Below are 27,701 nucleotides of genomic sequence, written 5' to 3' on the forward strand. Positions count from 1 at the left end.
AGGAGAAGCTGCTCAGGCATTCCAGGTCACCCCAGAAGATCCCGGCAAGCATGAAGGCCTGTGAACACACTTCCCTCCTTGTTGGACCGATTTATTGGATTCGCAGGGCTGGAGGCTTACAGGAATGGCCTGAGGAGGCCTGCCCAACTGCCTCCACCCCCTGCTCAATCTGAGTCAGTCCAGCCCTCGTATCTCTGACCAACGCAGCAGCAGCCCCAGGAGAAAGCAGACACAAGCATCTTCAAGGGCAGATCCACACAGGGACTTTGCAATAATCCAACTTCGAGGCTACTGTTGCATCTACATTAGTGGCCAAAATTGTGGAAACCTTTTGGGAAAAGTGTACAGTAGAAATGCCACCTTTGGTTAAGTTTCCACCCATTTTTCTTCTAATTTCTTTATAACTATAGCCTTGGTCACTTAATAATACTATTTTACATCGCTTTCTGGGCAACCGGTCAACTCTTTGCACCATGACTTTATTTTTATTACGTTTTACACGCTCACTAAATGAAAGAACACACAAAAAACCCAACCGACTTGATAGCGATCACATAACACACTGACAAATGTCCTTCTCTCAGCTTCAATACATGATATCAATCACTGAATCCTGCCGTGATCTGATTGGCTCATTGCCAAAACAAGATGACACCTGATTGGCTTTCTAAACACTCATGCTCATTGGCTACTATCAGATGAAGCAAAGCTGCCTGATATCAACCTAAGCAAGTTGTGCTTCCTTTTTCTGATTATTTGGCTGTAACTTTCCATAGAATACAATACAGATAACTGAACAAACTTTGTTGCATTACATTCTTGATTAATCTTTCCATTGATATATAATTTTATGGTACTTCTCCAAAATAAAAGTGATGTTATTATAAGGTGACCAACCGTCCGCTTTTAAGGAGGACAGTCCTCCTTTTGTGAGTTCTGTCCTCCCTCGAAAAGTGTCCTTCTACATGTCCTCCTTTTCGATATTTGAAGACTAATCTGCAGGGCTTTTTTTTCTCATAAAACACTCAGAACGGCGTTCTGGCACCTTTTTTTGATTTTTTTTTTCAGCTTTTGCATGAGCTGTGCTACTCCCCCTATTGGCTTTCGAAAGCCAATAGGAATTGCTGCTGAGCGCACCAAAACACTCGGCTGGCAAACTTTGCACATATAAGTTGTCTGCAGCGAAGGTGAATTGGCAGGAACTTTGCATCCCTCCCTGCTACCCAACTACACCATCTCCTAGTTAGTCCCAAAGATACCTGGAGGAGACTGGAGCGGCGATGCCACAGTAACTTTCTCTTGATCTTCGGCCCTGCTAGGGCAATAATGGCTGTGGGCGCAAGAGTCAGGGGCGTCGGGGCTGCTGTGGGCGGGGGTGTGAGGGGTGGCAGTGGCCGGCTGCCCCCCATGCTGTGGGAACCGCGGGGCCTGCTCTACATGGGGCTGCGCAGGGTAGGCGGTGGTGCTGGCGGGGCGGCTGCAGGTGGGTGTGTTGATGGTGGGCTGCCCCCGGGGCCAGAGCCAGCGCAGCTGGTGCTTTGGGAGCCGCAGGGCCCACTCTACACGGCGGGGCGGCTGCGGGCGGGGGCGCGGCATGTAAGCATAATTACAATATAAAATGTTATTGTTACAAATGTTTTTATTATGCATTTATCATATTATAGTGTATTCTGTATTGTTGTTGTTAATTGCGAAGTCGTGTCCGACCCATCACGACCCCATGGACAACGTTCCTCCAGGACTTCCTGTCCTCCACCATCTTCTGGAGTCCATTTAAATTCACACCTACTTCTTCAGGGACTCCATCCAGCCACCTCATTCTCTGTCGTCCCCTTCTTCTATTGCCCTCAATCTTTCCCAGCATTAGGCTCTTCTCCAGTGAATCCTTCCTTGTTGCAATGAATAAAATGTTTCTTTTATTTACAATATTTTTTTCTTCAATTTATTTGTGTCCTCCTTTTCAGTGTAAAAAAGTTAGTCACCTTAGTTATTAGCCATCAAACCTCAAAAATACACTTTCCCAAAAAGGTTTCCACAATTTTGGCCACTAATGCATCTGTGATGATCCAGGGCCCCAAATGGAGGCAAAGCAATTAGCTGGTCAGAATAATTGTCTTTGTAAGCACTGCCAATGTTCACCCAACATCCCCCGCATATGCTGGCACAAATTCAATAAAACAGTCAATGGAGTTAAACAGTTCTTTAAAGTAAAACAGATAACAAACAAAGTATGATCTTTTCAATGCCCAGCTTGCCTGTAACCTGCAAACTGCAAGACAGCAAGGAAAACTCAGCAGGAAACAAACTTGATCCAAAATACAAAGAGTACAGGTACAAGAGCTCACATCACAAGAGTTCACATTTGTTCCTGGAAAATGCCCCACCCCATAGCGTCTCCTTAAATACCTACTCCCCAGGTGTGCCTTGTGGAGTGGGGCGTGACGCTCTCCTCCTGAGCAAGTGAGCTTGCCTCTGTTCCCTCCTCCTCGCTGCTCTCCTTGCTCTGAGATCTGGTGGGGCCTTGCTCCTCGCCTGAGCTCTGCCTTCCCTGTTCCACACTTGAAGGGCCCTGCCTGCTTCAGACTGTTCCTCCCCACAGTCCTCCGAAGCCACAGACACCCCCTCGTGGGCCTCAACAGGGAACTCCATGTCGTCCTCAGAGTCAGGCTCGGATGGAGGCATGACAGTATCTTTGAAGCCAGACATTTTTCTCCTCTGGGTAAAGCCGAGAAAAGGTTCCCCTTACATTGCTGCTAAGGAGCTACCTACAAGGGCCATGAACCATGTCAAAATAGTGAGCATGAGCAGAACTGCAAGGCACGTTGCATGCCCCCAAGCAAATAAAAAGGGGTGGGGATGCCCACCATTTTGACGTGGTTGACAGCCCCGTGGATGCCTCTGCTGTCCACTCATGGTCAGTTCCGGAAGAGGAAGATCCTGGCTGTGACCCACTTCCTTAGTGGAGGCATCTACCTCTTTGAAAGAGGGCTTCATCCGGGCTCTGGACTGGCGGCCGGGATCAGCCTCAGCTTCAAATAGTACAAACTCAGTTTCAGTTTGTTCTCCCACATCTGGCCATTTGTGATCCAAAAAGACGCAAAGCCTCTCAAATGTCACTCCACAACCTTGAAGGAAGAAAGCAGAAATGTTGTCAGTGGGAGGGAAACGATGTGAGGGAGTGCACTTGGGCAGCTGGACTGAATAGGACAGTGGTGGCGAACCTATGGCACACATGCCAGAGGCGGCACTCGGAGCCCTTTCTGTGGGCACACACGCTGTTGCCCCAGCCCCGCCTCCCCCCACGGCCCCCTCCACACCAGCAGCCCCCCCAGAGGAGAGTCGCCCCCAGGCACGGTCCATGCGGAGCAGCGCAGCCAAGGACATGGCAGCCAGGCAGCAGGGACAAGACTCTGCCCTCGTGCCCCATCAGGTGCAGATGCTGCTGCGGGGCGTGGGCGGAAGGCATGGCCGCCATAGTGCTGCAGGGCCGCCTGGGCAATCTGCAGCAGGCCATAGAGGTGGTGAGTGGCCCTGCGGGCAGACGGGGCAGAGCAGGGAGGCGGAGTAGGGGGGCAGGCGATGGGGAGGGACGGTTTTTGGGCACTCGGTCTCTAAAAGGTTCGCCATCACTGGAAGAGGACATGCTGTATATGAAAAGGGTCTGGAGTCTCAGTGGCTCACAGGCTGAACATGAGCCGGTGGTGTGATGCAGCAGCAAGAAGGGCAAGGACAGTTCCAGGCTGCATTGAGAGAAGCAGAATATCAGAGTCAAAAGACGTCTTTGCTCTTCTCTGTTCTGCATCGGGCAAACCGCTCCAGAATGCTGCAGCCCCATTTTAGGAAGGATTTGGGCAAATTGGTGGGGGGAGGGGAGATAAGAAAAGCAGTAGGGATTGGAGGGAAACATAGAGTGGCTGAGTCTGGAGAGAGAAGCCTGGGGAGGCCTGAAGGGGCAGAGCCTGAAGCTAGGAACAGAAATTTTGGGCTTCAGTTTCGAGGGAGCAGATTTTGGCTGGACATCAGGAAGAATTTCTTAAGGGTAGAAATTGCTCCTGTTGGGCCAGACAGAGCTCAGAAGAGGGATAGAGACTCTCCTTCCAGAGGGACTCTGACCATCTGCCAGGAGGTTCCCAAGTGGATTTTGCTCTGCAGCCCCCTGATGGAGGGGGGGGGGCAGGAAATGAAATCCAGAGTCCTTATGTCACCTTCTGTAATGTGCTTATTATCCTGGTTATGGAATTAACCCATGTTCTGAGTTCACAAGGTACCCTGAGCCAAAAACTGACCAAAGGGGCTGAGCCCACCACACACATTAAACCACGAGAAACCAACTAAGATTAAAACTAACCAGGTTTGGCATGCTCAATCTTAGTTTAAAATCAAAATTCCCAGATCCCTGATGAGGGGTAGGAGTGTGCACAAAATGTCACCCATTTTGTCCTCTGCAGGGAACCGTCCCATTCTAGACTGATCTGATCCAGGCAGGTCATGATCCGGCCCAAATGAGCCTTAGTTTTAGGGGGTCGGCTGGCCTCTCTTTGGACCAAGACAGATGCAAAGAAATCTTAAGTCAGGGGAGGCTGGTGCCCCTCTTCCCAGTCCTCTCCCTGCCCCCACCTCATGGCTGTGTGCCAGCTGCTCCACTACTCCCCCTGTGCCTTCCTCCCCTCTCCCCATCCTGGTTTCCCCAACTTCCACCTGCATTTCTATCACTGCATGCCACCAGCCCACCTTTTCCCCATGGGACTCCTCTACCAGAACATCCATCATGCTTGGAAGGGCAGGGGTGTCTCCTGCAGGCTTTGATCAAGGACCCTCCACACACACACACACACACACACACACACACACACACACACACACACACAGAGTGTTGCCTGATTCCTGCATGGAACATTTGGTCGCTTCCTAGAATGTGCCTGTTGGTTTCCTTAAGGGAGTTGCGTACCCATCGCTCAGCAGCGGCTCCTCAGGACTGGCTACCCTCTCGCAGATGAATCTGAACTTCCACGAAGAGCCCTTTGGTGACAATTGTCCATTCTGCATGGCTGCATAGAGTGTATAATATTCATCATGCAGAGTTTCACTTCTGAAATGTTCAAAAGACACGTATGAAGAAACCCCAAAGTCAACATCTGCACAGATTGCTTTCTTTCTCTACTGAAGGTGAAACACAAACTCTGCTGCCGCTGAGTTTCCAAAGTGGACTGAACTACCAGCAGATAAACGACGTCAGAAACGGGGCAAGAGAGTTTGACGCTGCTGAGCAAACGCAAAGACAAGAGTGGGGATCCTTGTGCCATGCAAACGTGAGACTTGTGTTAAAAGGTGTGCAATGGCAACCCTCTCTGCGGGCATTGCTTCCCTCAAAATACGACAAGCTTTTCACTGCACCCCTGTTGTGGTGCCTTTGAGCCACTCTTGACACCTTCCTCTGTTGCAGCTTCAGAGGGGCCCTGCTCTCCCCTCCCTCTCCCCAGGGCTGGGAAGGGGTACCAGCCCTGGGTCACCTGAAACAAGATTGGGACTCACATTCTTCCAGTCTGAGGCCTTGAACCAGTGCAGCAAACTGGCTCTCTCACCTGGGAAATAAAGGTAAAAGTTTCCCCTGTCCAGTCATGTCTAACTCCAGGGGCTGCTGCTCATCTCTGTTTCTTAGCTGAGGGAGCCAGTATTGTCCAAAGATGCTTCCATGGGTCATTGGCCGGCATGGCTCTACTCCATGGCCCATGGAACACTGTTCCATTCCCACCAAAGTAGCACCTATTTATCTACTCACATTTGCAGGCTTTCAAACTGCTAAGTGGGCAGCAGCTGGGGCAGGTAACGGGCACTGACCCATCGCGTGGCGCTCGGATCTTGAACCTGGGCTGTCAGCTTTCCAGCTGACAACTTCAGCGTTTTTAACCACTGAGCCATTGCAGTAGAGCAATATAAAACCACAGCAAACAAATTAACTAAGAAGGGAGCAAACAGGTCTTCCATGGGTCCCAGAGAGATTTGGGGGACTGACAGCTGTTGAGATCCTTATTGCAAGAGAAATAAAAGGTAAGAAAGGACAAATGAGGTTCCAAGAAAGAGCAGTACAGCAGTTGGCATATGTTTCAGTTCATAAAACAGGTTAAATCTGATCTCTCCAGGGAGATCCAGATAAAATGCTCCCGCCCCCCAGTAAGTCATGCAAAGAGCCTAGGTAAGAGCTCTGGGCTAGGAAATGCAAAACTGGGCTGGGTGGGTGGGGGCATCAGGGCCTAAACATCTCCCTGCAGAGCTGATGCTTCTCTATGCCAGGGACAGTCTCTGCCCTCTTTAACCAGGGAAGGTCCTTAGGGCACCATTTGGAAAGACAGTGGCAACCAGGTGAGTCTTTGCTGGTCACCTGCTCTGCGGACTCCAGCTCTCACCTGAACTTGAACCCTTGAAGCGGCAACAGGCAGACGTCTTGACCACGTTCAACCCCCTCCAAGGCCTCTTCCTCCAAGGCTAATCGGTTAGCTAAGGTGTGTAGGAAGCACACACCATGATTGTAACGGGGGACTTGAACTACCCTGCCATCAACTGGGAGATGACCTCTGCATCAAGTGGAAGATCGAACAGGTTCCTGTTGAACCCGGCAAACAACTTTTCTCCTAAACGGTAGAGAAGGGAACTAGAGGGTCAAACAGACTTAATTCCCACTAACAGAGATGAAATGATAGAAGGTGTCAAAGTTACAGGAAATGTAAGGGTCAGTGAGCATGCAATATAGGAATTTAAGATTGTGCAAGCACAAGGAATAGACAAAGTCAAACTAGAATCTGGGGTTTTAAGGGAGCTGATTTCAACAAACCTGGTGAGTGCTTGGGAAGGATTCATGGATGAGAATCCTTAAGAGGAAAACAACCCAGGACGCTTGGGAAACTTTGAAAAGTGACATAATAAAAGCCCAGTCTACTACATCACTGAAGAACAAAAATAAGACATCCAGGTGATGAACAGGTGTAGGAACTGGGTAAGGCTAGTCTAGTGAAGAGAAGGACTAGGACTGACATCTGATTGCATCTTCCAATATTTGAGGGGCTCTCACAGACAGGAAGGGGTCAGCCTGTTCTCCAAAGCACCTGAGGGCAGGGCAAAAAGTAACAAGTGGAAACTAACCAAGGAGAGAAGCAACCTAAAACCAGGAAGGAATTTCCTGAAAGTGAGAACAGCAGAAATTGCCTCCAGAAGTTGTGGGTGCTCCGTCCCTGGAGGTTTTTAAGAAGAGACTGGACAGTCACTAGTCTGGGAAGGTTATAGGGTCTCCTGCTTGAGCAGGGGGCTGGACTAGAAGACCTCCAGGGTCTCTTCCAACTCTTTTTATTCTGTTCTTCTGTAAGGCTGGCAGCTGGACAGGCATTGCTTCCTCAGGCTGGGGTTCACCTCAAAATGGCCTCCCTCCTCCAAAGCCTTCCAAAGGGTGGTGTGCAGGAGCTTGAAACCCCCTCCTGGGTACCATCCCCCTCCCCTCTGCTGATGAGGGGCTGCCTCTACACCCAGGGAGAAGATGCCCCTCCATCCTTTACTTCCAAACGAAGACCAGACCCTGAGGAAACACCAGGGTCTCCAGTGGCCAGCAGAGTGACCACCAGCTTCTCCAGGACAGCCTCCTCTGCCACTCCTCCCAGCCTCCACAGGCGCTGATGGATGGAAGCCCAGCAAAGGCCTGTCAGCCTCACTCACCCTTTGTAGCGGGAGCCATCCACCCACTTCCAGATCCAGTCTGTTTCCATGGCATTCCAAAGTCCAACCCAAAAAGTCTGTAGGGTTTGAACAGGCAAAGTTCTAAGCATAGGTCGGTGCTGCTCCGCTGAGGCTAGGTATGGGGTGGGGGGTGGGGGAATCTGTCCCAATCAAACTGAATTTTATGGAGAGAATACATCCGCCTCCCCAAGAGGTGCCTTGCACCCCCTTTCCTCACCTCATAGAACCGCTGGTTGCCAACAACCTCCCAGAGCTCTCGTGCCGTCCACGGCTTCGGGAGGACCACCAACCGCGAGGACATCAACTCACAGGCCCTTTTGCTATCCTTCCAGTTCTTCTTCTCGCTCGACATCCACAGGCATCTCCAGCGGAAGAGGGTCCATCCGGGGGGGCAGCATCCTAGAGCAGTGATGGCGAACCTTTTAGAGACCGAGTGCCCCAAAACCGCCGCCGCTTCCCTGCCCACCCCCGCTCTGCACCCCACCCACCCACATGGCCATCCATCGCTTCCACGGCCCACCGCAGCAGATCGCCCAGGCAGCCCAGAAGCGCCAGGGCAGCCACATCCTTGCGCCCATGCCCCACAGCATCATCTGCGTGTGATAGGGTGCAAGGGCAGTCTTGTCCCCACTGCCTGGCTGCCATGCCCTTGGCTGTGCTGCTCTGCGTGGACTGCGCTCAGGGGCAACTCTCCTCTGGGGGGACTGCTGGTGAGGAGGACGGGGCCACAGGGGAGGCGGGGCTGGGGCGACAGTGCACGTGCCCACAGAGAGAGCTCTGAGTGCCACCTCTGGCATGTGTGCCATAGGTTCGCCACCACTGTCCTAGAGGGAAGGCTCAGAGGGGGCCCTGCTGGGACTGGACAAGCGGTGTCCGTGGGAATTTCCTCGGATCCACCCATCCCAGCCAAGGCCAGCGCAGACACCCCGCCCGAGGTTGGTGGCGGCCAAAAGGGGAGGGGGCTGGGGAAGGGTCGGTGCTGCTCCAGGACCCGCCCCCGCCTCCCCCAGTCCATGCCCCTGTTCCTGAAGTGCCACTTGCAGCTTGTGAGAAGTTTTATATCAAAATATATTTTACTCTTTTATAGTGTTTCCATTTCCCCTTAAAATATGAACAGAATCCACAGGGGTCTGAGAATCAGTGTTTCCACTAGATAATTGACAGTCAAGCTGAAACTGAATTAATCAAGTAAAAGAGCAAATGGGGAAATCCCTTTCTCAAACTTCCTCAAACCCCAAAATAATTTACTCAGACCCAATCCACATGTCAAAGGAGAAGGTCTGCAAACACAAACCGAGATAATTAAATTAGGTCTCCCAGAGGAACTGCATGTTCAGAAAAATAAACCTGCTTACACACACACACACACACACATGTGACATCCTGGACAAGCTTCCTCCCCATATAAAAATCTCCTCCCCTGCCCCATTTCTCTGCAGCCTGTCCCTAGAGGCAAACTGTTTTGCTTTTAGGAATAAATATTTCTTCTTTCTTCACAGCTGTCTGGATCTCATTTTTATTCTCCTGACAACCAGTTAATAGGGGATGGGAAGGGGGGGTGCAACCAGCATCTCTGGGGAGCCCCCTGAGAAGAAGTGAGAGGCGTTTGCAACAGCTTCAGAAGAATCTGGTCATGCTCAGGGCGCCTGGTTCAGCAGAGGAACTGATACTTCTTTGGAGGGGGTGATGGTGCTCAGTGACACCAGAGTCAGCACTTGGGGAGAGCTCATCCCAGGAGGTTCGCAAATGTGGAGAAGCAAGCCCACCCCACAAATGTGGGATTTGCCCACCCTGCTGCCTTCTCAGGGAAGCCCCCCAATAGTTATCCCCAGCCATGCAGACTATTCCACTGAAAGAAGCAGGAAGAGGGGAGCCCAGACAGAGCCCAAAACGTACCAATCTGCGGGCAGGAGGTGGCCCGGCTGAGGTTGACCTCCAGGCTCACCCTTTCGCTCTGCAGGAGAGCCAAGCTGCGGTTGGCTTGGCCCAGCTGGAGCTCCTGATGCTGCAGCTGTCGCTGGGTCCGGTTCTCGGCCACCTGGCTCTGCCAAAGAGCCACCAGGGTGGAGTGGAGCTTCTTCTTGGTGGAGTTGAGCTCCTCCTCGATCAGGAGCAGCAGGTGCCGGCTGTCTTCCAGGCTGGCTTTTAGGACGTAGATTCTGTCTCCCAGGACGTGGTTCCTGGCTGCGTGGTCCTCAGATGCTTGCTGGAGTTGCTGGGTGGCCTGCAAGTCTGGAGAGAAAGTGGGTGCGGATGAAGGTCTCTTCTCTAGGATTCTGGACTGCGAGGTGGGAGGCAGCCCCCAGCTCGACAGCCCTGCCTCTCCTGGTGGTGCCCTGGCCTTTGTGGCGATGAGCAGGAGCTGGGGAGGGGACCCAGAGCAGGAGTCCTGCACAGGCGAGGCTGCTCTTGGTATCCCACAGCCACAGCGTGGCTTGTCTTGGCCTGGGTGAGGACTTTCCCTCCCTCGGGTGCGGAGGGAGACATGACAACTCCAGAAGACCCTTCCTCTTCCCCCTCCCAAGAATTTGGGGGTTTGCCCCTTTATTCCCGGGAGATTGTTGGGGTGCAGGTTTGAGCACAATGCAGCTGCTACTCACACTGGACGCCAAGCGCAATGTTGGTGGCCAGAAGGAAGAGACAAATAACCAGGGCTCCCAGCATTGGCCGGTTTGTTACTGAAAGAAAAAATCCAGATCCTTCTTGATGCGTCCTCAAAATTCTTTCTTCCACGATGTGGGATAGAGGAGGGATCACCTGGTGTCCCACTTTCCGCTTTTATTCTACCGCTATAAAACAATTGCTGCTCTTATCCCACAGCTGAATAAAGCTGAAATAATGTCCAGATGATAAGATGTGATGGAAAAATAATAAAATAAATCAACAAACTTTTCTCTAAACTCTCCCCCCCCTTTTCCTTGCTTCTCCTTCCCCCCTTTTCCTGTTGCAAACTTTTCCCCCATTTGCCTCTGCTGCCTTTGCCCCCCACTTGCACTCCTAAACTGGGCCAGCCCCAGAATAACGCCCATCCCAAACACCGTTATGTTTCTGCTGCCAAAACAGCCTTTTAATCCTTTCTCAAGAACAATGCAAAACGCTCCCCTAAAAAAAAAACTCCACTTAGGAAGCAGGAGGTGAGAAACCAGAGATATTCCCTCCCCATCAAGTGTGCCAGCTTGGGGGGGGGGGTCTCAGTATCCCCTCCTCTTAATGGTGGAATCCGCAGCAGCTTCGCTTTAAAGTCTTCTTCCTTTCCTTTGACCATTTTCTCTCGCTCAAAAATATCCCCAGGAATCAGCAGATTTCTCACCCTCAACCCCCAAATATGAAAAGATCTCTGCCTTTTTATGGTCCGGGGGCCCTTTTTTCTTTCTCTAGCCCACCCAATGATGCTTGAATAAAGTTTCTCCTCAGCATGGTGACCCTTTCTTTGACGGAAAAAAAATTCCAAGACAGGGCATTCTTGAATTAAACACGCTTTCTTTCAACTTTTGGGTGAATCTATTTTTCTGTCTTTCCCTTTATTTTCTCTCTGTCCCCCTCTCCTCCGTCCCTCCTCCGTCTCTCTCCTTTTCCCTGCTTTTTCTCCGGTTTTGCCTCTTTTAGTCCTTGCTGGTGTCTAAACATCCAGCTCCTTTTTCTCAGCTGAACTGAGCTTGTGGCTCTGCCTTGGAGAGAGGAACCGGCTGGTCACGTGCCAGCTGCAGCCTCCTTCTTGCTGTGCAGCCATGGGCAGGAGAGGCTTCAGCTAGCCTGGGGCATTGGGAGGGGGCACAGCTACTCACCGGGACTCCAGCAGTGACAGGAGGTGGACCACCAGGGCAGTTCTGGGGTATTCTGTAGGGGGCCACACACTGCCACCTCTTTCTCTAGGCCCCAGGGTACCTGGAGGTTCTCATAGGTGAGCTCCCCCTCATTGGGCTCTGGAAGACAAAGGGGGGGGTCAGGCAGGAGAGGGAACAGGGGACCCTAGAAGGACTCTAACCAGGCTGACCCCTACCTTCCCCCTGGTTTTTCTCCGGAGGGCTTCTTGCAAACCTCAGGTCAGCGTAGGTGATGTCCCCGGCCATCAGACCATGCCTAGGGCAGCCCTGGAGCAGCAGAGTAAAAGGAACTGCAGCCAGCTGGCAGAGTCTACTCAATGCTCTCCTGGGGTGGCAGAAAGCAGAAGTAACTCTCTGGTGGGTGGGGAGCAGCCAGCCAAGCCCAGCCCCAAATTCCTGCAACTCTGGCCCTGCAGAGCACCCAAAAGCTTCATCTCCAGGGACTGAGCCGGCCGCCCACTGCGGACTTCCCCGGCCCAGCGAGACACGAATCATTGGCTTCCCCACAGTGAATGCGCCTCTTTGCTGCCTCAATGGCAGTGAGCCACAGGTTCTGGGAGGGGATTGCTTGATTCTGTTGCGCATCATCAGCTCTTAGTGACCACATTGACCCTCTGCAAGATCACTGCCCCTCCCTGGTCCTCCAATCTCCCCATGGTGCTTTCATCGTCCACCCTGCAGGTTGCTGGCCCTCCTCTTCTCTTTCCTTCCACCTTTCCCAGCCTCAGAGCCCTCTCCGCTGGGTCTTTGCAAAAGAGGTCTAAACTATGGCAATTTAAGCCTGAATATTTGTGCCTCAAGTCAGAACTCGGGACTGATTTGTTCCAGGATCCATTCTTTTACTTGGCTGTCCACCATATAATCAGGAATCTTCTCCAGCACCAAAGTTCAAAGCCATCCATGCTTCTCCTCTCCTGCTTCTTCCGAGTCCAACTTCTGCTTCCGTAGAGGGTGCTGGGAGATACTGTGGCTCTCACGATTCTGATCTTCGGACTGAGTGAGCCAGTTGTTTCCCAAGCACATTTTTGCCGGTCTTTGTGATGGGGATTGAGGAATGCTGGACTGGAACAAGATTAGCAGGGTTTAAAACTGGAAGAAGGGAGATCAATAACTATGCTGAGGACGTTACTCTGAGGGCTGAAACCATCAAGTCATCTGCAAGCTCTGCACGGAGCAGAGTAGAAACAGGACTAAGACAGGACAAACAGCAACAGCCTTAGAACTGGCCATGAAGCTGTTTCCTAGGATTGACCCTGAAGGACTTGGAAAAGATCCTCGTATATTATGATTGTTTCTACCTACAAGTTGGAATTGATTGATTGAACTTTTTAGTCCTACCCAGTCTGCTGTTACCACCGCAGCCACGCTCACCCAATGGGCCACGCCCAGCCAGTGGGCCACACCCACCCAATGGGCCACACCTACCCGGCACCCGACGATACATAAGTGGGTTTTGGGTTGCAGTTTGGGCACTCGGTCTCTAAAAGGTTCGCCATCACTGGTATAGGTCACCTATGAGAGCAGGGAGTTGGACTAGATGACCTTCAAGGTCCCTTCCAACTCTATTACTGTTACTGTTACATCCCTGGAGCAGATCCATGTGAATAGATCTGCAGTTGAAACACTGGCTAGGACAGCCAGGTTCTGCTCATGAAAATCTCTCTGGAGCAGTGGCCCTTTTAAGCCCTGATGCCAGCAGGTGACGGTGAAAGCTTGGCGTCTTTTAATTAAACTTTTTATAGTTTTAACTACCCTGGTGCTCATTTTATTTTAAACATGTATTGTTTTATTATTGCTTTAATTCTTAATTGGGAGCTGCTCAAGAGTTTGACCGTCAATTCTATGTTTTAAATTATTTAACTGAATTGACTATTTTTTTTAATTTTTTTTTTTAAAAAGGGAACCAGCACAGAAACCACTCCTGAGGGGTTTTTCCCTGGACAGGAACTTGGGAAAACCACTCTGGATTGACGAAGTCCTCGTAAACCATTTTGAGGATGTAGCTGGGCTGGCACAGCAGTTCCCTGCCAGAATGTCTCCGTCAACCCTCCTGGGAAAAACCAGACAGGAAATAGGATTAGGTAAGCTAATTCCTCTTTTATTGTAAGGCTACCTTGACTGATTCTTAACTATCTGATCCATTTCTTTCTCTGGCCGTTGAGCCACTGGAGGCCCCTGCCCCTCTTCTCTGAGGCTTCCCTTGGCAGCCTCTCTTCTCTGAGTGGGGGCGACCCAAGGGAAGGGGGTTCCTTTGGCAACCTGAACAGGCAAGGCCGTAATGGGGGAAAACACAGGCTCCCCATCCCAAGCCAGGCATTGGTAGCAACCTGTGAGCCACAAGGCAATCACGCCAGGGTTCAAACTCAGCACCCCTGATTCTAGAAGCCCCCAGAGACCCGTGGCTGGCACTGAGGGGGAGGCAAGCCTGGGCACTGAGCCTGTGCAATAGGACAGGAAGTGCAGCTCCGGCTCCCAGAGTGCCAGAGGGTGATGGTCCATTCCTTGGTAGACTGCTCCTACAAGGAAGGCTCTTCTGCACTGGCCTAGCCTTCCTCTACATGTGTGGGGCCACTATGGAACCCCCTTCCATAGTCCTTGTACCCCGAGCGCAGCTGAGTGGGAAGACAGGGGAGCTGTGGGCAGAGACCGTGGAGGGGGGGGGATTCTGCCAATGCCACGATTGCAAGGAAGTTCTGGCCTGAAACAGCCTGTGCTGTTGTCCACTGGCCCTCCCCCCCCCGCGTTTGTGCCGGTCACTGGCTCTGTAGATGCCTTTGCCAGGAGAGCAGCCAATCCTGGTGCTGAGCTTGGGGGTTTCCACAGGGCATCCTCAGGCAGGGTGCTGGTCCCTTTTGCTGCAACCATAGCAACCTACCCATCTCCATGGCAACCCAGCATCCTGCTCTGCAGCTGTGCGGCCTGCATAGCAACCACTTTGGCACCATATCCACAGCAGCCCTGAGAGTGGGATGGCCGAAACTGGAGGCTGGCTGCCACCCAGCACATCTGGAATGGGCGAGGGCTTCACTCCCAGAGGTTGTGTGCCCATAGCCACAGCTCAGAACAAGGCAGTGGCATTCACACAACCGACTAAACTAAGACTAACTTGGCTAGGGATATTTTATTCCTTTAGCTCAGGATGTTGAGGAGCCTTGCTGAATCCTGGTGCCTGCTCTCCCGAGACTCCACACACAGTACCCCCTCTCCTGCCTTTTCTCGTGAGGAATGCCCCCTCAATTTAAAAAAGAAAACCTTCCCATTAGGGAATAAAACTCACATCTGGTTCTTCAGCTGGCATCAAGGCTGCAGGATCAAGGACCACCGTCTCCCTCCCTCCTTCTCTCTCTCTCTCTCCTGGAGCCCAGAAGGGTGGGGGCATCTATCTCCTCCCCCTCACAGGCTGCTCTGCTGCCCTCTTGTGGCACACCAGCCACATGGCAACTAACTCCTTACTCGCCAGAACTCCCCCGAAGATTTTCTGGGCAAGCCAGCCCAGGAAGGGCACATGGCACGTGGCAGAGAGAAGATGGCTATCTGGAATCTAGAAAGAGCAACCAACCACGGCAGGACTTACTGACGGAGGAGACAGAAAAGGGAAAACAGGATAGGATCCAATAGACCTAAATTTGACAATTAATGCAGCGAAATGAAAGAGCAGTTTGATTCAAGCATGAATTCACCAAGTCAGCTAAATGTTTATGGAGATTCTATCATCCAGGTCATAGTTATCCCAAAGATGCTTTTTTACGAGGCAACTGGACTTTGTTTTTCTACTAGCTTTAATTTTTCACTTTGCCAGCAGATGCATGGAGCAAAATTCATCTCTTTTTTACTTTAACGAAGAAACACGCATGTTCATTTACTAATGCAGACGAAATTGACACTCAGGGAAATTAATCCTGTTCATTTACTATTCTGCCTCACGCAGAAAAGGCTGCTAGATTCCACTTGAGACAGACAGATATTCTCAAAACTCGGTTATGTAGAAGTTCTTCCAGAATGTAGATAGTAATATGGACTCATCTCACAGGTAAATGAACAGGGTTAATTTCCCCGAGTGCCAATTTCGTCTGCCTGCATTAGTAAATGAACATGCGTGTTTCTCTCTTCGCTCAAGTAAAAAAGAGGTGAATTATGCTCCATGCATCTGCTGGCAAAGTGAAAAATTAAAGCTAGTAGATTGCACCCTTGCAAGTAAAAGCAATATCTAATCTCTATGTCTGCTCCAAGAAAAGCATGCTTGCTATTCTCTGCTTGGCTAAAGCTATATCTTCATTAAGTGGCTGGGAAGTGAAGAGATGTCCTCAAAGAAAAACAAGAAAATCCAGTTGCTTCGTGAAAAAGCATCTTTGGATCACCAGGTCAGCCTTTCTCAACCTTTTACCTTGGAAATAACTGAAGAACTGAAGAGAGTGCCATCCTGAGGGAGTGCCACCTGGGGAACAAACATCCTGAGTTGATGGGAGAGAAGAGGCGAAAGAGCCAAACCAGGACAGCCTTTGACTCTTTAGGAAAAATGTCTGTCCCGAGTCTGTGCTGGAAGTGTGCACACCTATTCACATGTGCACCTGGGAAAGGAATGAAGAGAAAGCTGAAAGCATGGTTGACTTTATTGTTCATGGTTGAAATCCAAGGATACTGACCCCGGAACTGACTGTTTTTTGGCAGTGCTAAGGGAGGGTCGTGGAAATGCTGGATGTGGAAGGGGAAAAGCTGAGAAGGAAGCGCCTGTGGGAAGAGAGGGGGTGAATCCTGTATGAAAAGTGAGGAGGCAGGTGACAGAAGGCAGAGGAGGCTGCTGGGAAAAAAGGGAGGTTACGGTTGCACCCAGGGGAAGATTAAACAAAAAAGGACCACAGGATGAGGAAAAGGCTGTTGATAAGCAAAAATGCATGTAAAGGAGGTTTGTTGCAAAAATTAAGAAAAGATTGTACAATGTTCATAGAGTTGAAGCCTCCAGCAGAAGGAAGGGATTTAAAAATAGAAAGTATGGTGAGACTTGGGATCCATCTGAAGCTCCGCAGCTGTGCCCTGGGCCAAGCTGTCTTCGATAAATACCAGAGGGAAAGGGGACTCATAATTAGGCTGGCCCTGCGACCCCTTCCTGATGACCTCCAGCTGACAGGAAGGGGCTGTCTTTAACCAAGGACCAGCCCTGCCCTCCAGGGCTATAATTTGGCCAAAATAGCCAATATCACTGTTTGTCTTTGGGGTCTGATAGCCCATGAATGATCTCAAATCCCCCCCCCCCACCTTGCACTTCCCTTCCTGTTAGCTGCTAAGGCCAGGATTCGCTTCTTCTCCCAGCAACACCGCCTATCAGGAGCTGCAGATACACCAACCCACTCAGACCATGTACATCTAGACTAGGGGTCCCCAACCCCTAGTCTGTGGGCCAATACTGGGCCATGCCATGCCAGCAACTGGTCTGCACAAACAAGCAAAGCCCCATCCGTGGGATGCAGGCAGCACACAAAACCACGCACCCTCCAGTCCGCAGAAAATCCTCTTTCCATGGAACCGGCCCCTGTTGCCCAAAAGGTTGGGGACCTCTGATCTAGATGACAGATGACCTTTTGGAAAAGTCTGCTGAAAGGAATTACTGGAGAATAACCTCTCCCTCCCCACCCCACTCCTGAGGATACAGACCAAGAGAATGACAGAAAACATAACTTTTACAATCTCATATGCCCAGTCTTCTCCCTCCCCCTCTTACATTACAGCCTCCCAAGAACAGAAAATCAACACCAAACAGCGCAGGGTGTGGCAGGGGTACATTTATGCAACCATCACAAGCATTCCCTCATCTGAACTTGTTTTTAGACCCTCGACCACAGGTCAACCAAAATCACGGTGATGCTATTCAAATCCCTAAAAGCCTACTGTCCATTCCTCGGCCTTCCTCCAGCATGGAGCCCCCCTTCCTGCTTTGAGCCCTCCCCCAAACTGACCAAGCAGGTGACCAGCTGACGTTCTGAGTGGCCCCAGGGCTGCCGCAATCCGACCAAGAAGCCCCAGGGACCCCACACTGTTGCTGCCTGAGCAGAGGTCATTGCCCTTTTCGGCTTTAAAGCAATGTCGGAAAGTCAGGGCAGCCCAAGGAACAAATTGATGGAGCCTGGAGGACAGAGGCTTCCAGCTCAGGTGGAGACGAGCCCAGCAGGGGTTTCCTAAGAGGGCCGCATTTTTATTAGCACAGGAGATGAACCCTGGAACAAGCACACCGGACCTTCCACATATGTCCATTCCAGCCATCGCCAGGGAATCTTTGCCTTGAACAAGATTTTGCCTTCGGAAGCTTCTCTTTCATGGAGCTCTTAAGTCCATATCATAAGCATTCAGGGCACTGCGAGTACTTCCAGGATGGCATCGGGATTTAAACTTTACCAGGAAAAATATCCAAATTGTCAGTGAAGATCTGCAGCAGAACGTCAAGTAATATATACATTTCAGGACTGAATTACGACCAGTGTGCAGAGCAGAGGAAGCTTCAGAGTTCATTGTGCTGAAGGCCTCTAGAAATTCGGCGGGACAAATGTTGCAAGTGTTTCTTGACCTGGAAGGACAAAATAGATTTTATTCATCCTAAATAGATTTTGACGTTTTAGTCATAATTTAACTTTATTTAGTTTACACCTTCCAATTTCAAACAACTCTGCTGTTTCACTTTTTAAAAAAGGTGTAACCTGTCTGCTCCAGGATTTTAAAACTACAGGATATGAATTTATAAAGTAAGAAAATAAAACAGATTTTTCATTAAAGCCCACACTCAGTTTTTAGTTTCTAAATAAAAACATAAACTTCCTTTTCTTGCTTTTAAACTGGGCGTTTTTTAATTGTATAAATCCCAACCACGAGGGCATTACTGCGATGAACTTGGCTGCAACTCGCAAGAGGCAGCAAGTCCTCTGAAGCAGGAGAGGCCGGCACCATGGCCAGCCTGACAAGGAATCCCCCAACATCGGCACCTGAACTTGGCTTGGAGCTAACCAGACTTGCTGCCTTTCCAGAAATTAAAACAGCTCCATGAAAACCATACATCCAACCGGTGCTTTGCAGGCAGGCTGAGTGGCCAGGCAGCCTTGCCCCTTGCCAGGGCTTTTTTTCTCATAGATAGTAATAATAATAATAAAAGTAACTGAATGAAATGATTTATAGAGCGTCCTGTGGCAAGATGTCCCGTGGTACATTGGCCACTGTGAGTTGTCCTAGACCAGGGGTAGCCATCCTTGGCTCTTTTATGACTTGTGGACTTCAACTCCCAGAATTCCTGAGCCAGCCATGCTGAGGGGAAAGGGAGAGGTTTCCAAGCTGAGCCATGCTGGCTCAGGAATTCTGGGAGTTGAATCCATGAGTCATAAAAGCAGGGCTTTTTTTCTCATAGAACGCCCAGAACGGAGTTCTGGCACCTTTTTTGAATGGAACCTTGTAGGGTAGGCAAGGCGTGTGTGAGTTCTGGCACCTTTTTTTTTTTTTTAAAGAAAAAAAACACTGCCCCTCACAGGCTTTTCTACCAGATGAGGCCCGGCAATCTTGGCCGCTGTGTGTTTCAGGTAAATAATCTTCCAATTCTGGCTCTTTTGCTCTGAAGGTTCACTCAGGTGCTCTGAGGAAACATACTCCTGAAGGGCAGGTGCTGGGGAGCACCCCACAGGAAGGGGAGCGTTCTGTCCTCTGGAGGGCTTCATGGAAGATGCTGAACTCAGTAACTGCCAGGAGGCCCTCAGTCGGTCCCCCAAGGGCCACATCCCTTCTGCTGCCCTGGTTTCGCTCTTGTTGAACCCCCTCCCGGGACTTCCAGCTCAGGCTCAAAGCCGACTTGCAATGTGGGGCTGGAGGGAAAGGGCTTCGCCTGGCTTGGGGCAGCCACAGAGGGGCTCTGGCCCAGGACAGAGGGGGCTTGGAACCACCCTGCCCCAGACCGGCATAGCTGCTCGACCCTCTCAATACATTTCAATGATAGTTTAGTGCAGTGGTTCTCAACCTGTGGGTCGGGACCCCATTTGGGGTCGAACGACCATTTCACGGGGGTCGCCAAACAACGCAGTCCACCATTTTTTTCCCCCTCTTCCTTAGCTGTGTTACTCCCTTTTATTCTATTGGCTTTTGAAAGCCCATAGAATAGACTCTCTTGAATAGAGTCTAATTCTGTTGGCTTTCAAAAGCCCATAGGAATTGTCCAGGGCTGTCTCTGCCCTGCTGAGCCCGCCAAAAGTCCCATTCTGCCAACGGTGCTGCACCAGTTGAGTAGTCCTCGACTTACGACCGGTTGGGGGGTCGCGGCATTAAAAAGGTTGAGAACCACTGGTTTAGTGATACCAATTTTAACTCTTGATTTCAGTTCTAATGATTTTATGGTTTGGGATTTTTTTTCTTTGGCTTAAACCCCGGCAAGAGACCCAGTCAAGAGCAGACAGGGGAGGATGCAGTAGCTCCTTGGCCCCAAGGAGGGGCAGAAGGCCACGGCAGAAGCCTCCCACCAGGTGCCCACCTTGTAACCCAGCTCTTTCGTCTTCTCTTCCAGCATGGTGTATTTCTCTTTGTTTTGGCTGAGGTGCTCCTTGTCCCCTGTCCCTTCCACATGCTTCAATTTCTGGTGGGAGATCTCCAGTTGCTTCTGATAATGGTGGTGCTTTTCCACTTTGGCTTCAAAATGTTTCAGTTCTTCCTAGAATGCAAAATATGCCCTCATCAAAACGGACACTCCTCAAGCAGCCACCAAGACGAAGCCAGTCACACCAGCTGTCAGGGCTGCCATTCAGCTAATCTATGCATTGCCTGTTGACAGCCGGCCATAGCAACGGGGAGGGGAGAGATTGGCGGGAGGGGATAAAGGGAAGGTTAGATGAGGAATCAAAACTAAGCTTTGGACCATCCCAAGCTGCCCACCCGTTCCAAGGTTGGAATGCAGAACCGACCAGCCCGTGAAGACAGGGACTGTTACCCTGGACACGTGTTAATAACCGGGGGGAAGGTGGGAACAAGGGAATGTTAACCACATGCTTTGGGCGTGAAAACCTCAGATCCAGCTTTGCTCTTCTGTAACCACTTGGCTTTAGTAAAGTGTACTTTTGTCTGCCTAACCACGGGCCTGAGAGTCTTTCTCTTCTAATGGATCAATTTGGGACAGTCAACACCAGCACTTGCCATCTTCCACATGCACAGCAATACAACCCCACAAACTGTCTCAGGTACAGACAGACCAATCGCTGAAGCCCTTTTCAAAGAGTGCAGGGGGAGGGGGCGCGCTGGGGCAGGCAGAAGGCAGCCGATCTAGTTATGGAAGACTTCCTAACCATGCCAGAGAAAATACATTAGTAAAAGATCACCCCAAATGTGCAAACTTACAAGTTCCAGAACTTTCATCGGACAAAGACATTGTCTGGACATCCACCTGTTGGGGACACCTCCAGTGGGACTCTGCCCTGAACAGGGGGCTGGGTTCAATGGCCCCTCTCCATTCTATGAGCCAGCCACAAGTCTGCAGGCACTTTCAGGGCCCGTGGGAAGAGGAAAGAGCAGACACAACTACACCTGCCCTCTGTCTGAGGAAAAGGGCCCCAGGAGCCCCACTGGCCTCTCTGGAATAAGCAGCCCTGGTCTGTGAGAGAACTGCCCTATTCATAGGGCAGAGATCCGGGCAGAGGGCTGGCATCTCCCTCCAAAGATTGAGGATGAGCAAACAGAAGTTATAAATACGCCCCAGGCTGCCTACCCGAAGTGATTCAAGCTCCTTCTCTGTGAAATTAGTTGACTGAGCCAAATCCCACAAATCAATCACACGGGGCTCTTCGAATTCTGGAGGAGGAAAGAAAGGCACATTTTCAGGAATGAACACATCAGCTGACTCTACTTATCTCTCTGTGTGCATCAAAGATCACTGGCACCTCCCCCCCCCATCCAAGACACAGCACAGAAGCCTTGCTTGAGCAGGGTCCGTAAGATTATCTGGGACACTACACATCCTCTTCACGGCCTGTTTTCCTTGCTACCTTCTGGGAGGAGGGGGCTTCGTAGTATCCACAGCAGAACATCCAGATTCAGCTATAGTTTCATTCCATACAGCATTAACCTTGTGAACTCTCAAGCTTCCTCCTTCCATTATATATTCAAGATGGGCAGTATTTAATATTTGGTTGTTATGTATAAGACACCTGCGAGTCCCCTGGACTGCAAGGCGATCAAACCGGTCAGTCCTAGAGGAGATCAACCCTGACTGCTCTTTAGAAGGCCAGATCCTGAAGCTGAAACTCAACTACTTTGGCCCCCTAATGAGAAGGAAGGATTCACTGGAGAAGGGCCTAACGCTGGGAAAGATGGAGGGCAAGAGAAGAATGGGACAACAGAGAATGAGGTGGCTGGATGGAGTCACTGAAGCAGTGGGTGTGAGCTTAAATGGACTCCAGAAGATGGCAGAGGACAGGAAGGCCTGGAGGAACATTGTCCATGGGGTCGCGATGAGTCGGACACAACTTTGCAACTAACAATTGTATACGTAGGGATGTGGGTCTTATACATATGTTGTATTTAGGATGTTTAGGTGTGTGTCATGTATGTGCTTCACTTTGAGAGCAGGCAGCTAAATTTCATTTTTGATGTGTGCCGTTGTGCCCACAGTAAAAAAATGACAATAAAGGTTATCTTATCTTATCTTATCTTATCTTATATCTTATCTATCTGGGAAAAATTTCTGCATGATGCGTTTGCATTGGAAGAGGCAGCCCAAATTTCTGCATGATGCGTTTGCATTGGAAGAGGCAGCCCAAATTTCTGCATGATGCGTTTGCATTGGAAGAGGCAGCCCAAAAAAGTAAGACCTCTCTGTCAAAAAAGGTAGAGAAAGAGCACAAGGGCCCTTGGGCACCGGGCAGGGGCAGTTAGAACTGGCTTGGAAGAAGGGCTAAGACCCTCTCGCCTTTCCCAGCCAATCAGAGGTCCACCTAAGGACGTTCAACCCGGCAGACACTCCTTGGGGCTGGGGCTCCTCTCTCTGCCCGTCTCCTCGCCCAAGCACAGTTCCTGGGGGCCCCTCCTGCAATGTAGTGGACTTCCAGACAGCCGGTGCCCCTTCCAGCCTCAGAGCTGCTGTAGACCGGCTGCTACCTCGGCTTCCTTCGAGAGCCTCCAGGCAGCAAGTCCCACACATTTGGTCCTTACGTCAACTTAAGAGGGAGTCCCTGCACCTAGTGCTTGGCCCACTGCCCCTCCCCACCGCCTGGTTAGCCTCAGAGGGGGAGGGAGCACCTACCGCTGGCAGAATCATAGCCCTGGTGGCTGACTTTGCGCAGGCGCTCGAAGCCTTGGTTGATGCTGTGCAGCTGCTCCTTGAGCTCCGAGTGCTTGCGATGCAGCAGCTCCATCTTGGCTATGCTTTCGTCTTCCACTGGGTTGATCATGTTTTTGTGGACGTCTGCAAGGAGAGGAAATGGCACCAAGCTGAGGCCCACCCAGGGCCTAGACAACCGGTCTCACAGCATAGGTGGATACCTCACTAACCCCACTTGGATAAACATTCACAAAGCTGGAGGAGAAAACACAGGCTTCTCTTGTTCAGAATCAGAAAGGGAGAAACTCCTGACAATTTGTCAGAGAAAGACCCCGTCTGGGTTGCCTGAATCTTCAGCAAAGAGGTCGGGGGCAGGAAGGAGAGCAGAGGCTCGCTTATGCCCTCATGCCGGGTCTTCTTCCCCACTGGGCAGCAACCTCGAAGGCGAAAGGGCAAAACTGATTCACCTTGTCAGCCTGGAAAGCAGCCCCAGTCACTGGCTTCCCACTTAGAGAACGCTTCATGTAATGACAGAGCTGCGAGTCACAAGTGTGACTAAACGAGGACCACCTGTGAGTTCTAATGCAAGACTCAGCCTGCCTATCACAGCTCAGGGGGCCTTGCTGCCCCCACCAAGACAGCTCTTAAGCTCACCAAGGGCTCCTCTCCGTACCTTCTGTCCGGCTCATGGTCTCCAGCAGAATGTTATATTCGTGGACTTTCTCTTTGTGGTGCTGAAATTCCCTCCACAGCTTCTCCAGTTCCTCATCTGAGAACTTCCCGGAGCTTTTGGCCTTGAAGGGAGATCCAAGGGAAAAACAGAACGGTCACTCCCGCATTGCTAAAAAAAAAAAAAGGTCTCTCCCTGCTCGGTGGAATAATCGCTTCCGAAAATTATTCCATAGGATATTGAGAGATACATTTTCTGGGGGAATCTAACATTAGTTGTTTAATATTTTAGTGTCCATTAATATTAAAGTTAAATATTAACATTAATACTTTAATCTTTAAATTTTGCTACTGGGCCTCACTCCCGCCCCTAATTGCAACGGAAGGAGCTGCTGGGGAAGGCATTCCTCAAGGGCCAACAGGAGGCAATATTCCAGCAGCAGGCAGCCCAACTGGGTCTCGCAGGCAAGATCGACTCCCACTAGCCCAGGGGTAGGCAACCTTGTCTCTTTTATGATTCGTGGACTTCAATTCCCAGAATTCCTGAGCCAGCTATGCACTAGCCCCATGGCCGGAGTCCCTGCGGCACACAAAGGACAGGAAGTGCCAGGACCGGGAACAGGCAGCCAATCTCTACCAAACGGACCTTTGGGGAGCATAAAACTGGGGTGTATGTGTGTGTGTGTGTGGGGGGAGGAAGGAAAGAGTATCCTTGTAGTACTATAAGCTCCTAAAAAAAGGAGGACTTAATATCCCACCCAACCAGGTTTTAGAGTGGAAAAGGGGTGGGAACGTATGATCTTTCTTCTCCCTGCTATGCAACTGGGTGTCTAGTCCCCTCACTTATGACTTTTTAGAATTCCCACTTTTAGGGAAATAGAAAGGAAAACTCTGAATCAATTAAAATCGAAAGCCCTCCTCTAAGCTCCTCCACTCCCCCCCACTCCCACCCCCACTTTGTGGCTCGACAGACAGACCTTGTTCCAGAGTTTCTCCAGCCGGGGGTCGTCCAAGTCATCCTTCGCAAAGCCTTCCTTGATGTGGTTGGTCTCCCACTGCTGCCTCTCCTTCTTCCCACTCAAGCCGTATTTGGTCATAATTACTGGAGGGATCAAAAGAAGAACAAGGTGGTGATTTTGGCACAGGTCACAAGCATTTAATTTCATGGTTTTGCGAAACTGGGTGTGAGCAGCCACCAAACCCGGAGTAGGCAACCTTGGCTCTTTTATGACTCATGGACTTCAACTCCCAGAATTCCTGAGCCAGCATGGCTCGGCATGGAAACCTCTCCCTTTCCCCTCAGCATGGCTGGCTCAGGAATTCTGGGAGTTGAAGTCCACGAGTCATAAAAGAGCCAAGGTTGCCTACCCCTGCACTAGACCATTTAGGGATGTCAGGAGGATCTAGTGCTTTCTGTATTTTGGGAAATTCCACTCAACCAACCATAGAGTGGACTGACCTTTAATCTGAGTCAGCAAAACAACATGCATATTTTTGACAAAAAAATGCACATTCAGGACCATTTTAGTCAGACATTAATTGCTACAATTGTTTGCTGCCACCTCACGCTTGCTTGCGCTTCACTCCCCTAGATGGCAGTCTGCCATGGACTCAATGGATGGGAGGGGGGATGCTTGGGAGAAAGCAAAAGTACCTGCTGTGTCTCCCCAAGACCCTGCTTCAAGGTTACTTGGCTGAGAGAAGAAGGCAGCTGCATATCAACCTAGACTTGGAGTGAGTGTTGTGAAAACATCTTGCTTCATCCAGATTTGGGGGGGTGAGGGGAACAGCTATGGGAGGCAGTTAAGGGAGTGAAAAGTTGAACTTAGGGGTTTTGGCACGTGATCCTCAGTTCTGGCTATACATTAGACTTCTATTAAACTATATCTTTCTCAACAAATGGAGCCAAGGATCGTTTCTAATGTTTAAGTTGTGGCAGGTCTGACAACAATTAATGATCAACAGGTTCATGCTTTAAAAAAAAATGCTGTCATGTATATACTTCTGAATTACTGCTTGATTTTCTTAGCTCTCTGACCTTCAGCACCCTATGTCTAATCATGAAAAATAGTGCATAACGGTAGTTCAAACACTGGAAACTACTAAGAGAAGACTTCATCCCTGTGCCATCTCTTACTCTTGGTTTTTTTGTATAATTTTAAATGTTTTACATACTTGCAATATTTTCATTATTTATATACTTGCTTTTTTATACTTTGTAAGCCGCTCAGAGTCACCTTACAGGGGATATGGGCGGCATAAAAATTTAAACAATAAGTAATAAAATAGAGCTGCCATACAATGTATGTATCTCATAAAGTATCTTGAGAAGGAGGAAGATAGAAACTCTGAATATACAGGCAAGGGCTGATTTGGGGAGCCAGCCCAGCTGTGCCCCAAGACGTGAAAAGCTCTGATGATTAAGAGAAAGGCTTATTCAAACATGTGTCCCAGAGCTGGGAACAGCCCAAAGCATCCGTGATATGACTGAATTTAAAAATCTCCCAGCAGGATGAAGCTGGCTTTGAAACCTGGAAGTGCCAGATAGGAAAAGGCAAGATGGAGAATTCTGCCCCTGAAAAAGGATTCAGGCCTTTGGATGGGTCGGGACTCAAGACAAACCACCTTTCAACCCGCTCAGTACATTCTACTAACACAGTTAACATGTAACTAAGTCGTCATACCCATTAACTACCCTGGAGTTAATATATTAATGCTGGTAATGTATTAACTGGAAGATGCAGCCCGCCTCACAGGAAATAGCAATGATAACCAAACAACTAATAAGTAAATAAATGACCCAGGATTCTCTTTATCCCGGGTGAATCTGATTTTACTTGGCATCCTGCACTCTGTCCTGAACCCCCTTTTCCTCTGCAAGAGCAGCTTGCCCAGCAAAGGGGAGGGAAACGGGGGGGCAAGGGAGGGGCGGGCAAAGAGGGGAGCGGGGGGGAGGGGAAAGCAGCGTCAGAAACGAGGCTGGGGGCTCCCCTTCCCCCTTCCGAGCCTCCGGGGCAGCCGACCCCTCCTCACCCTCCAGGCGGCGCCTCAGGCGGGCCTCCCGCTCCCCGTCTTCGTCCAGCCCGGCTGCCTTCTGCTTCTTCCAGCTCAGCTCGTCCTTCTCCTGCAGCCGCAGGTCGCTGTGTAGCTCGGCCAGGCGCACCGCCGGCAGCCCCACCTGCGGGGGGGGGGGGGAGAGACGGAGGGATGAGGAGGCCGCCCAACCCGCCCGTCGCCTCGCCTGGCCTCAGCCCCGGGCCCGCCACACTCACGCGCTGCGCCTTCTCCCACAGCTGGTTCAGGCGCACCAGGCGGAACTCGGCGGGCGGCGCGGCGGAAGCAGCGGCGGCGGCGGCCTGGTTGGCTTCCCGCGAGTACAGCCCGCCGCCCGCCTCCGCCCCCGCCAGCAGCACCACCAGCAGAAGCATCGCAGCCACCATGGCGCTCCTCGGACTACGGACTACGGTTCCCAGCAGGCGCCTCGCTCGCTCGCTCGCTCTCTCGGGAGCGCCGCTGGAACAAGCTCCGCCCCTGCGTCTGGGCGGGGCCTCGGCGGTGCGCCACTTCCGGAAGGGCCGAGCGAGCCGGCGCCCGTTCTTCCGGTGGGGGAGGGTCTGCCACGCCTCCTTCGAGCGGCTGTGTCCCCGCAGAGGAGGCCCGGCCAGGCAGCGACGCCGCCGCGAGCGGGGAAGGGAGGGGGCGGGATCCCGGAAAGGCGCCGCCCCCTTTGTGAGAAGCGCCCTTATAGAGAATCCAAGTCGGCCTGGTAGTTAGGGAGGCCGCGGAAGGGAGTGGGCGAAGCGGAGGGCCGGGTCGGTGGGCGAACCTGCTCCGCTTCCCGTGGTCCCCGTGCCCGAAAGGCCGGGGGTCGCGTCTTGGAAACCCCTGCGGCAAGCCCGGTTGGGGGTGGCTGGGCGGGCTGGGCCGGGCTGCCTTGCCTGTCCCGCGTGGAAGCCGCTGTGGAAGGGCCGCGGCTTTGGGCGCTGCGGAGGGCAGCGCGGAGAGCAAATAAATCGACTCTGAAGTCCCCCGAGGCGCCTCCCCGGAATTTCGGGCTGGAGACGATGTCCCGTCGCCCAGATCGGGCGCAGCGGCCTCGGACTGCTCTCCCCATCAGCCGCAGCCGGCGCAGCCGGCCGCCCTGGTGGAAGCGGGATGTCTCCCGCGATACCCGCCCCTCATCCAGAGGCTGCCCGGTTCTGCCCCTCCGCTCGAGGGCG

General features: G+C 51.3%; 2 protein-coding genes across 8 annotated transcripts; both read right to left on the bottom strand.

Moving 5' to 3' along the window:
* Positions 1-1,936: 1,936 nt before the first annotated feature.
* Positions 1,937-14,876, bottom strand: CD72 (CD72 molecule). Of its 7 annotated transcripts, XM_039369063.1 has the most exons (9): positions 14,824-14,876; positions 11,723-12,608; positions 11,508-11,645; positions 10,323-10,400; positions 9,619-9,954; positions 7,940-8,121; positions 7,702-7,778; positions 4,949-5,089; positions 1,937-3,125 (listed from the first exon to the last, which is right to left on the bottom strand). In XM_039369063.1, the coding sequence occupies exons 2-9, from the start codon at positions 12,132-12,134 to the stop codon at positions 3,107-3,109; spliced, it is 1,383 nt and encodes a 460-aa protein (XP_039224997.1). In that variant the 5' UTR covers positions 12,135-12,608; positions 14,824-14,876; the 3' UTR covers positions 1,937-3,106. The 7 variants fall into 7 exon arrangements, 4 of the variants coding, with proteins under 4 accessions (XP_039224997.1, XP_039225000.1, XP_039224998.1 ...); XM_039369066.1 differs by lacking the exon at positions 14,824-14,876 and having other exon boundaries at positions 11,761-12,811; XR_005559841.1 differs by lacking the exons at positions 1,937-3,125; positions 14,824-14,876 and adding an exon at positions 5,780-6,026 and having other exon boundaries at positions 4,952-5,089; positions 11,723-12,823.
* Positions 14,877-17,305: 2,429 nt separating this feature from the next.
* On the bottom strand, positions 17,306-27,003 carry LRPAP1 (LDL receptor related protein associated protein 1). Its single transcript, XM_039369038.1, has 8 exons — positions 26,754-27,003; positions 26,515-26,659; positions 24,459-24,583; positions 23,486-23,606; positions 22,795-22,956; positions 21,262-21,344; positions 20,038-20,214; positions 17,306-18,102 (listed from the first exon to the last, which is right to left on the bottom strand). Exons 1-8 carry the CDS (start codon positions 26,919-26,921, stop codon positions 18,037-18,039), a joined length of 1,047 nt encoding a protein of 348 aa, XP_039224972.1. The 5' UTR covers positions 26,922-27,003; the 3' UTR covers positions 17,306-18,036.
* Between the last annotated feature and the right edge of the window lie 698 nt (positions 27,004-27,701).

The sequence above is a fragment of the Crotalus tigris genome, unplaced genomic scaffold (genome assembly GCF_016545835.1).
Source record: "Crotalus tigris isolate CLP2741 ecotype Arizona unplaced genomic scaffold, ASM1654583v1 scf7180000020963.25688851:1431469, whole genome shotgun sequence".
Lineage (NCBI taxonomy): Eukaryota > Metazoa > Chordata > Lepidosauria > Squamata > Viperidae > Crotalus > Crotalus tigris.

What these genes read in the sequence shown, in the direction of transcription:
- CD72 (XM_039369063.1), bottom strand. Translation starts at nt 12,134, where the DNA reads ATGATGCGCAACAGAATCAAGCAATCCCCTCCCAGAACCTGTGGCTCA. An exon ending in GGAGAAAAACCAGGGGGAAG is followed by an intron (nt 11,646 to 11,722) that starts GTAGGGGTCAGC and finishes TTTGTCTTCCAG; the next exon opens with AGCCCAATGAGGGGGAGCTC. An exon ending in CACCTCCTGCCCGCAGATTG is followed by an intron (nt 8,122 to 9,618) that starts GTACGTTTTGGG and finishes TCACTGCTCTAG; the next exon opens with GATGCTGCCCCCCCGGATGG.
- LRPAP1 (XM_039369038.1), bottom strand. Translation starts at nt 26,921, where the DNA reads ATGGTGGCTGCGATGCTTCTGCTGGTGGTGCTGCTGGCGGGGGCGGAG. An exon ending in TGTGGGAGAAGGCGCAGCGC is followed by an intron (nt 26,660 to 26,753) that starts GTGAGTGTGGCG and finishes CCCCCCCCGCAG; the next exon opens with GTGGGGCTGCCGGCGGTGCG. An exon ending in GACCATGAGCCGGACAGAAG is followed by an intron (nt 22,957 to 23,485) that starts GTACGGAGAGGA and finishes CTCTCCTTGCAG; the next exon opens with ACGTCCACAAAAACATGATC.